The sequence below is a fragment of the Python bivittatus genome, unplaced genomic scaffold (assembly GCF_059951505.1).
Source record: "Python bivittatus isolate LINGU-HERP-01145 unplaced genomic scaffold, Pbiv_v1 ctg000200_np1212, whole genome shotgun sequence".
Lineage (NCBI taxonomy): Eukaryota > Metazoa > Chordata > Lepidosauria > Squamata > Pythonidae > Python > Python bivittatus.
In genome coordinates, this window is record NW_028277040.1 from 4820019 (window position 1) to 4835911 (window position 15893).

The window sequence follows — 15893 nt, forward strand, 5'->3', positions numbered from 1 at the left end:
AGGAAGGAAGGAAGGAAGGAAGGAAGGAAGGAAGGAAGGAAGGAAGGAAGGAAGGAAGGAAGGTAGGTAGGTCATCTTTACATGCACCACAAATCTAATATTACTACAAAAATTCTTATTCAATTTTACACAGTCTATAAATCTCTTTTCTATTTCTTTTCTCTTCTGCTCTTTTATTTCTTTTTTGCTCTTTTGTCTTGGTTCCCCTTTCAAATATTTGTTAAAATCAAACAAACAAACAAAAAAATGGTTTCTTTTCTTTTCTAACTCAAGGAGGTAGGTGTGATCACATAAATCCACCATTTACTGGGTTGCAGTAATCCAAAATTTGAGAACCCATAGGTTAAGCCCAGGTTGTAACACCTATCGCCATTAAAGAATTCTATATATTAATTTGATGGCAAATTTGAGATTATTCACAAATGACCAGAAATGTTTCAATAATTATTTCTGAAATGAGTATTTCCTAAAGAATAACCTACTCCCGGTTTTGGCCACTGGGGAAGTGATTGAGATTAGAATATGCTCGCAGAATAATTATAACCTCCTTCAGGTTCAAGGATTCAGGGTGAAGCATCATTTCCTCAAGAAATTTATCCATCAGTTTGACTGGATGAACACCAAGATTTTCAAAGGCTGAAAGTAACAGAATTACCTGAAATCAAAAGGAGAAGTTAAAATAACACACATGCATTTTAAATGTACTATTGAGATAACTTTATTAAGAGGGTTTTTTAAAAAACAGACAAAAAGTTTATTAAGCCTGAGAATATACAACTGAAAAGAGCAGCTTTTTTTTTTTTTTGCATGTTTTTGCTTTCCTGCATCTCTATTCCCCAATCCTTCTTCTATTCTAAGCTTCTCAGGCAAATTTCTCCTCCCTTGTTCTTTGTGAAATAGTATGGAACTAATCTGCCACAATAAGTTTAAACCAAAGTTGCTCAGCCTGGTTGCGTTCCCCAAATCCCAACTGTTAACCTCTCAAAGCCTTTCGAAATTGTAATTTTCTGTAACACAGACAGGAGTTATGATATGGATCAGAACAACCATATTGCCTATAGTTGTTAGTTCAATTTAAATTGAATTCAAGTTAAAGCAAAACTACAGTATTCATCTGAGAAAAATACCCCTGCAGAATGTGAAAGAACAACAGCACCTGTAGTTCGTTGCTCAGAGCGTGCCAATCCACTGTCCCTCCCTCCCTTCCACCTTTTCTTTTTCACTTGACGTCCAGATTCAAAGACTTGTAACATGGGAGAGAATTGTTCTGGGTTGCAGCACTCAGATTAAAAGTCCAGATTTCTCTTCTACTAGGTTTTTAAGTACTTGATAAATGTTATTTCAACAAATCATATATTGGGTGACTGACATATTTATTTCTATTTGATTATATTTTGCTGGTTTTATCACTACTGGAGGGGCTGAAATTTTGTATGGATTTATTCTTACACTGTCACTGTATTTTATAATCATTCTGGAGTTCTTTTCTAGATTGGATGGCAAAGTATCATTGTTTCTCTAAACAAATGAAAGAATTAAACCTGCCCCAGATCAGTAGACCACAAAAATATCATATTGCAGTGAACACTGTTAGTTTAAATTTAGTCATCCAGTTCAAAAAACCTATTATACTTTAATTTTTATTTACCTCTTTCCCATCTTTATTTTCACTTTACTGATAATTTCTTCAGCTAAACCAATCTCTACATTTCTACACTTCTTATAGCTTAATATCATTTGTCAAGTAGATTAAAAGAACATCTGTTATTCAAATTAGTCATAATCCAGCATACATGTGTGAAAATATAGAGACAAACAGATTAAGTTATTTCAGTACACAGGCTGGAATATTGTCTGCAGTGCAATACCCTTCCCCACTCCTATTTGCAGTTAGAGGAACTATCCCAAATAATATTATAAATCTAAAATAAAATTAAAAACAATATTAACATTCCATGCTAGTATTCATTTACTGAGAATGCCAGTAATATGAAGAGTGACATTCTACAAGTTTACCTCACGTCTGTTCCATGTATAGAAGACTGATGTGACATAATCTGCTAATGCAGAATAGAGTATCCTATTTTGGTATCTCAATTGTCTGCTCATTTTCAAAATGTTCAGTAGCTTCGAAAATGGAGTTCCTTCAATGTTTTCTAATGCATGCAAAGAAAACTAACATTGGAAAATGTACTGGGTTGAAAACATTTGTCAAATGTAACATAAGTAAACACATTTGCACTTTTAGTTCATAAAAAAAAAATGACATGATAAATCCTGAAGCAGAAAATACAATATAACTGGCAAAAGTAAAGAACTGTTCAGGGAACAAGCAGCGATCTAGTGGAGGTTCTCTCTTTTGAGGAATGTATTAACATGCCATATAACTTTTTGAACCTTCTTCATATCTACCACGTGTCCACTGCCTATTGTTCAATAAAATCAGAAGACCCTTTGTGCTGCTTTAGAGGAGCCTAACACTTATCTTTTTGAGCCAATTTTCTTAAATATTTATAACTTCCACTACAAATGTGCAAGTCTAGTTTTATAGACTATAAGGTATGTGCAAATTTTCAGATAATAGTTTCCTTTAACCATCTATCATCCCTATTTTTCTTCTGTTACTGGGTTCTTGGTGTTCACTGAGCTTGATTGTTTTCTTGCAAACATTTCATTACATGATTAGCTCACAGAAGACTGGAGCATATCGCTATGCTAGGAAATTCCTGAAAGCTTGGCATTCTGACAAATCAGCCATCAATAGACACATTGAGATAAACCCCATCTACATACCATTTAAAAAAAGATATGACAAAGTCAAGGAAGGAAACAAGCAGCCCAGACCACATCTTCCCTAGCAGCCATCACCCAGATAAGCAGGAAACAGCCAATATCCAGGCAAGCAGGAAATGGCGCCAGATCAAGGAACTGTCAAGAAAGAAACCACACCCAAACCAAGTCAAGGCAAGCTATACAGAAACAGCCAGCAAACTCCACTCTCCCTCATACTGATGATGTTACCTAGCCTGGAAATGAAACATCTGCAGAAAAACAATCAAGCTTAGAGTTCACCAAGAACCCAACAGTTCAACCCCAAGCCACACATACTCTCTACTATTTTCTTCTTTTGCTATTCATCAGCAAGTATGTTTACATAAACTACTACGGCAAATTAAAAGAAACTGGCTTCAAGAACATAACAATCAAGTAAACTGATCTGAACAGTAACGATTTCATACATTTGTCAGGACTTACCTATTATTGTCTTACTACAAGCATTCAGGACTGGAACAGAGAGATAATCCATTTCACCCAGTACACTGAACATTTGAAAAGCATGTAGAACTGTAAATTCACCCATCAGACTCAACAACTTGTTCTAAATTGAAATAAAATTGGAATTAGCCAGAAATATCTTTGGCCAACATGAGAAGAATTATAAAATTATTGTTTGTTATCACAGAGAGGTAAGAAATATTTTTCTCTTACTTTTACTTTGAAGATTTCCGGTTTTGAGGAAGTACCCAACTAGTTCAATATTTTTCTGTTTAGGATTAGCCATTTACATCTGAATATTTATCGTTGATTTCTCACTTTCTATATAGTTATAGTGTCTTCATAGTTATGTTAGTTTTTTACCTTGGTTGTCTTTATAACTTATCTATCTATCTATCTATCTATCTATCTATCTATCTATCTATCTATCTATCTATCTATCAAATTTATATCACTGCCCAACTCCCCCACAAGGAGCGACTCTGGGCGGTTCACAACAAAACAATTTAAAACCAGTAAAAACATAAATAATAAAAATATAAAATACAATTATTAAAATACAACTATTAAATACAATAAAATCCAAGAGATGGTGATATTATTTCAGCCTGTGACCAGATAATATCGGTCAAAGGGAACCAGCCAACCCCAAAACTGACTATTCCCATCCCCACCCCAATGCGTGATGATAAAACCAGGTCTTCCGTTTTTTTCTGAAGCCTAAAAGGGAGGGGGCCAGCCTCACTTCTGGGGGAAGAGTGTTCCAAAGGGCAGGGGCTCCTGCCAAGAAGGCTCATCTCCTGGACCCCGTCAGATGAAATCCTCTTGCAGACGGGGTCCATAGCATGCCTTCTCTGCATGACCGGGTGGGACAGGTTGATGTGATGGGTTTATGCTGTTATTAGGATATTTATTTGTATGTTTCTATATACTGTTAGCCACCTAGAGTTGCTATGGTGAGATGGGCAGCCATAGAAATCAAATGAATGAAAATGTTTCTTCCATCACAGTTCTTGAAAAAAGGAACACAGAAATAATGCGTTCATTTCTGTTGCACTACAACTGTAAGAATTACAGGCAGTCCCCAGGTTAAAAATGTCCGACTTATGGACAACTCGTACTTATGAACGGACTACCATAAAGCCTATTATATTAAATATATAAATATAAAATATAAATATAAAAACACACGCACTACTTTGAAAACATTGCCTGGCTTCTGTGGTTTGTCAGCTCAAGGAACGAGAATGCCATCCAACATTTTAAGTAGGATCATGTGGCTAAATGATCCTGATCATTGATCAGGATACTAAATATATGTTCTGACTTACCTACAAATTTGACTTAAAGATAGACTTAGGAACAGATCTCGTTCGTAACCAGGGACTGCCTATAATATGTAATATTTATTTATCTTATTTAGAGTCCACTCTACTTCAAACAAGTCTGGGTAAAAAAGTAAGGAACTATAAAATAGAAAAACAGATCATGTACATCCAGAAGAAAACCCATCCATATTAGGTAAAACAAGAAAACTGTAGGACTCAACAACCACCCTATTTCAAGGGCTGAGAGAATAGCCAAGTGTTCAAAGACTTCTGGAACATTATCTGGGTGGGAGTCATTACAGATTTCGTGGGGGGAGGGAATGCTATCGGGGGGAAACACTGTTGGGGGAGGAATGCAGAGGGTAGATGCTGCAACAGAGAAGACACACTTCCTAGGTCCTGACAGATATTTGACCAAGGAGACCTGGAGCACATCCACCCTACCTGATCTTACTGGACAGGCAGAAATGATCAGAGATAGGTGGTCCCTCAGATAATCAGGCCCTTGACTATATTTCGTGATTCTTGACACTCACAGCTCTTAAAATAAATCATTTTTTCCCTCCATGATGACAAAAGTAATGGTACCTGTGTGTACATTTTGCAATCTTAATCTAATAATTGAATACACAGATGAAAGAACAGTATCAATTTTTTACCTCCAAACTTCTTTTAAGTGTCAGTGGTACATCCTTCCCGATACTGCGCATTATGGTTTGCAATATAAACACATTTGATATTTTGTGGACTTTCTCTTCTAAAAGTAACCTATTAAGAAAAGAAACTCAGAATATGTAATGGACATAAACTTATGGAGAGTTACCATTATACACACACACACACACACACACTTTGACACTAATACATCTTCCACTTGAAACAGAATACATTTTAAACATTAAGAAGATTAAAAATACAGCTAATTTTGCAGACTTATTACAGACAATGGTGGATTGGGAATGTCCAGGGCATCTAAGCTTGTCTGTCACATGAAAAATTTCACTTGGGTAAATTGCCATAGTGTCATGTATTTCATTCAGTTACAACTTCTGGGTCATATGCCTAGTTTAAACAAGCATTAGTTCATTTCTTCATTCCATGAAGGTTCTACTGAGTTAGATATAGGTCTACATAGTGTTCTGGGGAAAGTATCTACTGTTTTCACATTTTTAAAATATTTTTGTCACTGAACATTATAAAATAAACTTCTGGGTCATATGCCTAGTTTAAACAAGCATGAGTTCATTTCTTCATTCCATGAAGGTTCTACTGAGTTAGATATAGGTCTACATAGCGTTCTGGGGAAAGTATCTACTGTTTTCACATTTTTAAAATATTTTTGTCATTGAACATTATAAAATAAATGAAACAAACATCCAACTTTGCTGTTATTTTTCAGTCAGACTGTACTCTGTCCCACATGAATCTCTGATAATAATTTAATTGCAAAGATATGCAAACATTTAGGTAATCTGAACAGTAGTAAGTACTTTTTCACAAAATTGTATATACTCTATATATTTCTCAAATCCCTGAATCTTTTTTTATTGAGCCTCTGAAATTATATAGGTCCAGGAAAATCCAAAAACTGTTTTAAATCTAACTTAAATCACTGAAATGATTTTAATCACTGGAATGATTTCGCAACCCTCTCCTGTTTCCTTAATTCTTCCCAAGTCAGAAGCTATGTTTGAAACCTGAAACTTTTTCGTTAAGCATACTCGAGCAAAAAAAGGAGAACATGGGATGGAAAATAACAAATTTATTTTATTTTATTTCTATATTGATCTTCCTCTCAGAGGAACCCACAGCACTTTATATGATAATTTTAAAAAGTCAGTAAAATCAACAATGTTGAAAAACAATAAATTCCAAAATTAAAACAAACTTCATTCTTAAAAAAACAGAAAAATAAAATAATAGGTATTTTAAAGGTCTGGAATACAGGTAATCCCCAGTGTAAGAATGAGTTTCATTCCCAAGGTCTGTCCTTAAGTCAAATTTGTATGTAAGCCGGAACAGTATTATTATATAATACTGTATAAGTAGTATTGTGTAATGAACTCGAACCATTGTGCATTTAACTTGAATCATTGTATATTTAACTTGAATTTTGCTACAATAGGCTCTGTTCTTAACTATGGGTCATCTGTAACCCGGGTATTCTTAATAGGCAGGTCTCTATTTTATGAAGACACCAGGCGGAGCAGCTGTCATTGAGAAGGACTTACTGCTTACCAATGAACTAAACCAAATCCGGGGCTGGGACCACAAGCAAGCCCTTGCAGCTGGATGGTATTAGGGAGATAAGACTGTCTTTTGACCTGTGCTTGGTTAAACTCATGGAAAGATTTACACCACCTGTGTTCTAACCATATACTAGTTAGCCGCATCACCTAGAACTGCTTGATAAATCAAAGGGCTTTCCAGGATTCTCATAACTGACAGCTGCATTCCAAATAGTATCAACAGCCCTTCTCATTTCACTCTTCCAGACTAAAACTAAGGTGTCAAGAATACTACCAACCACTGTGGACAAAAAATCCTCTACAACATTTAGAAATTCCTTAGATTCTATTAGCTACCAAGGGCAGATCATGTTAATTGGTCCTCCATCCTGTCAAGAGAATTGAAACATATTCAGCTCACCTAAAACCCATCAGTTATGAATTCACTACTAATCTGTCTTATCCTGAAACCAGATCATAAATATGTCCTAAAATAAATGCTGGATCTGTAATAATTATGGTGAGATAGCCTCAAGTTACTTTGGTCTCACATATTTCACTCCTGGGCAAGGTGATTCTCTGAGTAGATTCTGCCTGCCTAGTAAGACCCAGAAGGAAAGGAATACATCATCAGATTCCCCATGCACAAGCCTTCACTGTAGCAGTCACCCACATCTGGAACAGGCTACCCCAAGATATAAGGTTGACTCCATCTTTCTTACAATTCCAAAAATCAATTAAGACCTGGTTTTTCTAGACAGCATGTCAGGATAGGTGATATTGAATGGAACTGACTGAACAGTCCCACTGACTGAGTTGTTTAATGATAGACATGATGGATGAGGATGATGTATTATTGTGTCATGTAGTTAGATATTAATTTAATTGTACTTTAATGGAATGAGGAATATAAGTTGCTCAGAGTAGGTTTCGATTGGAATGGCATAGAAAACTTAGTAAATAAGTAGGTAAGTAAGTAAATAAATGTGATGGCCTCACAGCTCCAGGCCCAATTAGTCTGAATGAAACTAATTTTCTGGATCCATTTCAATCAGATGAAAAGAAAAGAAAAAGAGCTGAACCTAGATAAAATGAAGGCACTAAGGATAGATAAATCTAAGGCCAAGGAATTAGGAACAGGTGCATAGTTTGGTGGTTTTCCTTTATTTCTATCTGTCATAAGAGGCACAGTAGGCTCAGTGAAAAATCTGTAAAGTCCAAAACTCATATTCTCTCTCTCTCTCTCTCATCTATTTATTGGATTTGTTAAATCTGCCTCACTCACTCACTCACTCACTCACTGATTGATTGACTGAATTTGTTAAAGCTGCCCAATTCCAGAAAGACCCTGGGCAGCTTACAATATCAGTACATAAGTTAAAAACACAACTAAAAACCATATGACTGTGCAGACTAAAAGGCAGCCATAATGATAATAAATAAATAAAACAGGGGCTCCACACCCCAGTAACCCTAAGCCTGAGAACTGAGCCAGTCTTAAAGAGACTTCCAGAACCCTAGGAAAAGTGGGAGTCATGTGCATTTCTGGGGGGGATTCTATTCCAGAGGGCAGGGGCTGCAACAGAGAAGGCATGCTTCCTTAGTCCCACAGAATGAAATTGTTTAATTGAGGGGACTTAGAGTGCATCACTCTGCTTGAACGCATTGGAACAAGGAAAAAGATGGAAACTGGAACTGAGTTAAGGGTTGCTCTGGATATGATTGTATTCCCCTAGCAAGGTGCTGCTTGAGAGTGCTGCTTGACCTCCAGATGTCACAAGGGTTTAAAAGTGCCAGCTGTGGTGAGAAATGCATTTGCAGTAATTACAGCCAGTACTTCAAATGTAACCCTTCCAGAGCCAACTGGACTTAGCAACTGTTACCCGTGCCATGGTTACAACCTACTTAACTACTGCAATCCAGTGTACATAGGGCTACCCTCAAAAACTGTCCAGAATTTGCAACTGGCATAAAATGCAGGGGCCAGGTCGCTAACTGTTGCATGGATCATATAATGCCTCTACTGAAAGAATTGCACTGGCTAACAGTTGCTTTTCTGACCTAATTCAAACTGTTTGGCATTGACCTTTAAAGTCCTTAATGCCTTAGTGCAGAACTAAGTGTGGGACAACTTTCCTACTATGAACATGCCCTCCTATTTTGATCAATAGAAAAAGTCCCTTAAGATCCCCTCTTAATAGAAGTTGGCCATCCAGTATATCAGGAAAGGCCTTCTTTTGCATGGGTCTCAGGCTGTGGAATGGACACCCTAAGGAGATGTGTTTGGCCTCCACTCAGTCAATACTTAGGAAGATTAAAAACACAGCTTTTCCACCAAGCTTTTAATTATTGATTCATTTTCATGATAATTTCAATTCTGATTTTAATTGTATGCTATTTTAATTTATATATATAGTGGCAGGGTATAAGATGCAGGCAGGAACAGCATACACTGAACGACACAACCAAGTAGCTGGCATTGTGTACAGGAACATCTACACAGTGTATGGGCTAGGACCCCCCAAGTCCAGATGAGAGATTCCACAGAATGTCGTGGAGAATAACAGGGCTAAGATCCTGTGGGACTTCCAGATCCAGAAGGAAGACAAGTACTGGCCAATCAGCCAGACATCAATGGTAGTAGACAGGGACCAGAAGACAGCAGTAGTGATAGAGGTAGCGGTGCCAAATGACAACAACATCCGGAAAAAGGAGCATGAGAAGCTGGAAAAGTACCAGGGCCTGAAAGAGATACTAGACAGGATGTGGAAAGTAAAGGCCAAAGTGATCCCAGTGGTGGCAGGAGCATTTGGGCTGTGACTCCTAAGCTGGGAGAATGACTCCAACAGATCCCAGGAACAACATCAGAGCTTTCTGTCCAGAAGAGTGCAGTGCTGGGAACAGCTAAGATACTGCGCAGAAGTAGAGGTCCCAAGATTGAAGAAGACACATACCACCCATAGGGGTGAGAGGAGATTTTTTTATATTCTCTAGGGTGCCTTGATTATTGAAAAAAATTAAAAGCGAGAGAAACAAATGTCCACAAGCAAATGCAAATGGACAGCCTGGGTATGGACACTAACGATTCCCAGGAGGACTGTCCTGGGATTGTCTAAGACTATACCAGAGATTAATATAATTAATATAAACTGGAAGGTGTCCTGTAAAATTTTTCATTTATATCTTATTCTAAATCATGGTATGTTGAATTCAGTCTAGGAAAGTAAGAGACTGACCTTACATATATTTATTTGTCAGTAATTCCCAATGAGCTCAGTGAGGCTTGCTTCTAAATAAATGCATACATGTGCTGTATATTCCATTTTATATCCTGACGCAATTTTAAACAAACATTTCTAGTATTCAACCTCTTTAATTTTCAAGTATCTTCCTGGGTATTTAATCAACTTAAATTCACAGTGCTAAAATCTCATTCTTTTTACTTATGGCTTCATTTGGATGCATCCCTAAATTCCAGCTAGTATGCTACCTCTGCCAGCAGTTCCCTTTCCTCTTGCACCATCACAAGGAGGAGAAAAAAGCTCCCGCTTCCAATGAAAATCTAATGAGTGCTTCATCTGAATCCTAAACTATGATTAGTCTTAATTATAGTTTACTAAAGAAACCTATATTTTGAACTGGAATTAAGTAAGCTCAAAACATTTGGGTTCAGATATACATAAATAAGCTACAGCTATTTAACTGGGAAGAAACTTGTCCCACAAGTGTGTCCAATAACTGAAGAGTACCATTTTACAAACTTAACACTTATAAGAAATCTAGGTCTTCTCTTTTCTTACTGTAGTCCAAATTGAAGAGCTTCCACATTCTTGCATTTTTCCATGTCTTTCAAAGTCTTTGCAATAACTGAGATACATCGATCATTAAATTCATTGAGACGTTCCTATTCAAAAGATTCAAAAGTCATTTTAGCAGATTTTCATGAAAAGATAGTCACAGGCCAGATAGAGGAAAAATTAACAAGCAAATCCCTACTGCTATGGGGAAAGAGACACAATGCACAGTACCACATTTTATTAAGGCTGTATTAATTGTACAGTGAGTTTTCTCATTCTCTCAGCTTCTCTAAAGTTAGAGAAAGAACAAGCGTTCTACTGCACAGCCCTACTCAACACAGAGTTTCATGCTGTATGGAGGTTGTACAAAGGGGCTTCCATTTCTTTTCTAGCTTTAAACCAAAGAGAGCTGGGAGAGGAATCAGCATTTACGCTGCACTATAGAAATGCCGCACAAGGAAAGGGATAATGTCAAAGAGCTGATAAAAGTGATGGTTCAACTTTGCTGCTCATTCCCGCTAAACATTCCAACCTCGGTACACTGTTGAAGACAGTGATGGATACATTTCTGGAACTCCATTCCTTTTCTTTCTGGCCCTTCCAACCCAAATGAAACCATTACCCACTACAAATAACAAGGACCTAAAGCAATAAATGAGCATCAAGAACCTAAGAGGGAGGGTTGGAACCATAGTCACACAGTAGACCAACTTAAATGACTTTGATAATGGTTCACTTACAGTAAATCCTATTAACTTCAGTGAGACTATTCTAAAACAACGAGATGACCCCATAGTTTTTTCTTTTCTCTCTTTGTCTCAAAAATTAGAACATTAAACCACACACCCAAATATAGTTGTTTCTGGAAAGTGAGCCAAGCACAGGACTAATTAATATTAGTCATAATAGTTATAAAGTAGCAACTGTCCACTTGTGAATCAGATACAGAAGTAATATACAGCCTGTCCAGGAAATTTAACCCCAATGCTTAATATATTGCAATAGGGTAAGCCAATTTTTGTTAAGGTCCACATTCCCTCAGTGATCATCTGTTTAGGGTCTCACTGTAGGCAGGCTGAAACTAGTAGGTGGTAAAGGCCAGAGTCAAATAAGGAGTAGTCCTTTCTTCTCTCTTTCTCTCTCTCCCTCTCTCTCTCACACACACACACACACACATATAAGCAGGTTGCAGGAATAGGGCAGAAAGTTCTTTCCAATCTAAACCAATCTCTTGCATAGAAACTGGGCCAAAGGAGGTATGTTATCCTGAATTAACAAGTTGCCCACTCCTGTGCTACAGGTAGTTCAAACATGTTACCTTATCACCCATGCTTGCATGTCCCAGCTAACCAAATCAGCTGCTCTTCCATAGTAAAACTTCTCCTGGGCACACGCAATGCGTGACTGCTAGTGTCCAAGTCAAAGGGCTCTGCCACTTTTGTTGCCTCCCAGCTGCTACTAAGGAGTCAAAACAAAAGGAAGCTCCCTTCACCCCTTTCATACCCTCTTATCTACCCACCTATGTGGCCCTCTTGTTCTCGGACTGCACTAGAACTCTGTCTCCATTCTGCAACCTCTGCATCACTTTTGTCATCCCTGTTCAGATGGCAAGCTGACTCCCACTTCTTCCCTTCACATTGATTGGTTTTAGCTGCTCACATGACACAGAACTGAATCCCCCCACTTGACCAAATTAACCATGATACACAAATAGGGCAATTATAATCAGTGAGGCATGCTTGCAAAGAGTGCAAATTTACACAGCAAGGCTGAAGATCTGGACAGGTGACAGTGAATGCATAGCCAACTATACTGAAGAGGGTGTGCCCAAGTACATAATTACTAATATGTGAAAAAGACATCTGCAGCCCATACTCATTTTTTTACAGAATAAACTGGAAAGATACAAAGCTTTCTTGTTGGAGCAAGTTTTTCCTAAGCAGATACAATTCTAAAAGACTATTCCCATAATTATTAAAAATATTCAGCATAATAGTCAGTTGAGGCTTTTGCATCGATACAATGGATTTTGCTTTTGTTCATTGTTTTATCTTGATAAAACAGCTTCTAGATTTAATGTTGATTAACAGGAATACTATATACTCAGCTGTGCATTTACTTGTGCTAAGAGGTACATCCTGCTTTGGATCACATGGAGCACCTTCAATATTTGCTGCATTTTGTGCAGTTATACCCTGTACTTTATAAAGCCTTCTCTCGCAATAGGGTAAGTGGCAACAAAATACCATAACTGAAGTTAACTTTATAAGTCAAATAGCAAACAAAAAATAAAACAGGGTTGTTTATTTAAAAACAAAGCCCTGTAAAATACTAGGAATAAAACGCTGTACTGAATAAAAACTGCTGTAGTGCATTGGCTAAGAGACTCAGCCGTAATTTCTATCTCATTTTTCCTGTGAACTCTTCCACGGGACATAGAAAAGTCTCCTGCAAGTCAAGCTTGACTCCTTGTGATTTCATGGCCACATCCATGTCACTGTCTTGACAGCCAAAAGAGTTTGACATTGCCTTTTTCTGGGACCTTTTTAAAAAAACTTTCCTGTCTAGACTATGTGCCTGATGGTTTCTGGTGGATTCCTGAGTACAAACCAGGTCCAATTCTGCTTAGCTGATCAAAATCAACTATGTTGACTAAGTGTTGCATCTGTACAGGTAATCTTATGCATATCAATTTGGAAATAAATCCTAAGTTCAGTGGCACTTACTTTCACATAAAGGGGTACAGACTAAAAGCCATAGATCAATAGTAGCTTTTGCAATGTGTAGATAACAAAACTGAACTGTGATAAGGGTTTTTTTGAAAGACACAAGAATATATGTGAAGTCTAGAGACATACTAAATAATCAGTTTAGCTTTTCAAACCAGCACAGCCTTTATTCTAAAACATCCCTTAAGTTTGTCTGGATTATAAATGTTGTGGGTTTTTTTGGCTTACCTGACAAGTCCTCAGTAATGTTTGAACCAACCAGGTATTTTGTGGAACTCCTAATTTTACCACAGCAAGTAGAGTGTATGCCAAATCATTGCTATCCATGTACTTTGCCTCATCAATCACACATTGGCAGAGCTGTTGAAACTGCGGGTGTTCAAACATCAGCTTTGTCTCATCATAGTTCTGACTTTTAAGTGTATTTTTTTTTAGCATCCACATAGTTGAAAAATAGTTACTGACATACTTTGAAGAGACTGGACTTCTTGCAGCAAGGTCTAGTACCTCACAGAGAGATGCACACTTTTGAAGGTCATTAAAAAATTGCTGGACCATATTAAATCCATCCTTTTCTTCAACAGTATTTCTGACTTCCTCCGAGGAGTTCACTTGAGTGAGTTTGAAGTTCTCCTCATGCCCAAGGTCATTAGCTATTTTCTGTTCATTTGCACCACTGCTCCCAACATAAACATAAGTATTTTGAGAACAAGTTGAAACAGAAGAATGAAGCCAGCAAGAAGGAACATACAGATGTTGAATATTTTGTACAGAACTTTTATACCCACTAATCCCAGATGCAGTTCTGGTTTCAGTTCTAGGAAAAGGTCTCCCTGCATTGTGACATGCCTGTAGCCATCTCATTGACCTTATAAAATAATCCAGTTTCCTATTCATCTTGCTGTCTCTATACAATGTCTTGCTTGGAAAAACTTATTTGAACCTAAAGAAAATGAGAACAGAGCTGTTTAGATCACTTAAGTGAATTTATTTACCAGTACAGTACATGGAAAATATGCAATTACAGTAATACCTCGGTTCACGAATGCTTCTGTTCACGAAGAATTCAGTTCGTGAACAGCAGCATTCACAAAATTTTGCTTCCATTTGCGAACTCCGCATCGGGTGACGAACACGACCCGCGGCCATCTTCCCTGCTTTGACACGTGGTCGTGGCTTCCTCTAGGTGAGATCGCGGTCACAGACAGACACTTGCTGTGAAGCTTTTTGGTGTTGCCTCAAGCAAGGTTAGTGTTCTCTCTCTTCATACTGTACTGTACTGTACTTTGTTTCACATTTTTGTAATTAAAAAAAATACATATGGTTCAGAACGGATTAACCTTATGGGAAAATTTGATTCGGTTGGCGACCAATTCAGTTGGCGACCACGTTCATAGGGGCCAGAACGGATTAACCTTATTTACACTGAACCTTATGGGGAAATTTGATTCAATTCGCGACCAATTCAGTTCGCAACCAGAATCGTGGAACGAATTAAGTTCATGAACCAAGGTACCACTGTAGTTTAAGGAATGTTTTCTGTGCTGCAACTAGTACAATAATCTCTTTTCCAAATTAAGTGCTAACCTAACTAAAACTGAAATAATAATGAGAGGACTGAGTGCTGGACGACTGAGCCAACTTGGGCCAAAATTTCCCAACTGAGACAAAACTGTTAACACTTAGAGGTTAAACTAAATTTAGTATTTGGGACAGCTTTCAGAATTTGCAGTTGCATTTTAGCTAGATCAGTTTCTTGAATAAACTGCAGTGGAGAATAAAGAAAATGAAGAGCTCTTCTTGCTCTTTTAAAAAAATCTACTATTTGACTCCATAGGGTTAATTTCAAAATAAACATTACAATGGCACTTTTAAAATGTTTTAATTCACTCCTCCAATTTTGCACATTTATAGACCCATGAAAGAATCACAGCACGTGTCCATTTCTCAGAAAACCGGAAGCTTCCCAAAGGCATTAACTAATCATCGTTGAAAAAAGGCAAGAAAAGAACTTTATACTGTTCAACACTAACCTGCAGAGTTCACAACCAGAAGAGAAGGCAGTGGAGATCTAGGAATACAAGCCTAGAGGACAGAAGCAACGTCACCCTCTCTTTATTAGATTCTCGGCAGCCTGTGGTCGAGAGCTATTAGAAAAGAAAGACACTGAACCCATTGTCCGATCCATGCAGCTTTTCCAGCGCTGAGAACTGCACCAAGGACAGAAGGCCACTGCCTCGCGCAGCCCTCCCAACCTGAACGCGAAAAAAGTGCAAGGCGCCTTTGCCACGCCCTCTTGCCCCCATCCCTTGGGAGATCGAGAGAGGCGCGCGCTCTCCCACCCTGCCCGCAGACTTTCAAGTGCCCCATTCCACTTACCGGCCTCTCCGCGAGAGACGCTCAACTCAAGAACCCGGGTAATGCAAATTCGCATGCGACGCGACGGAAGATTCCTTCCTCGAGGTACGAATGCCTGAAGTGGACAAAATAAGCCAGTGGCCGAGCCTTCATGCTTTCGCCTCCCGTCGGGCTGTG

At 38.0% G+C, this 15893-nt stretch overlaps 1 protein-coding gene across 1 annotated transcript in view; it reads right to left on the bottom strand.

Annotated features, from left to right (window-relative positions):
• The window catches only part of FASTKD2 (FASTK mitochondrial RNA regulator 2), a 34931-nt gene extending 19089 nt beyond the window's left edge, over positions 1-15842 (bottom strand). The window contains exons 1-8 of the mRNA XM_007434130.4: positions 15738-15842; positions 15392-15505; positions 13587-14301; positions 10633-10736; positions 5264-5372; positions 3256-3379; positions 2017-2156; positions 483-655 (exon numbers count right to left, since the gene is read on the bottom strand). Coding sequence (XP_007434192.1) covers positions 483-655; positions 2017-2156; positions 3256-3379; positions 5264-5372; positions 10633-10736; positions 13587-14255 — 1319 coding nt within the window. The 5' untranslated portion in view covers positions 14256-14301; positions 15392-15505; positions 15738-15842. The remainder of the gene's footprint in view (positions 1-482; positions 656-2016; positions 2157-3255; positions 3380-5263; positions 5373-10632; positions 10737-13586; positions 14302-15391; positions 15506-15737) is intronic.
• Between the last annotated feature and the right edge of the window lie 51 nt (positions 15843-15893).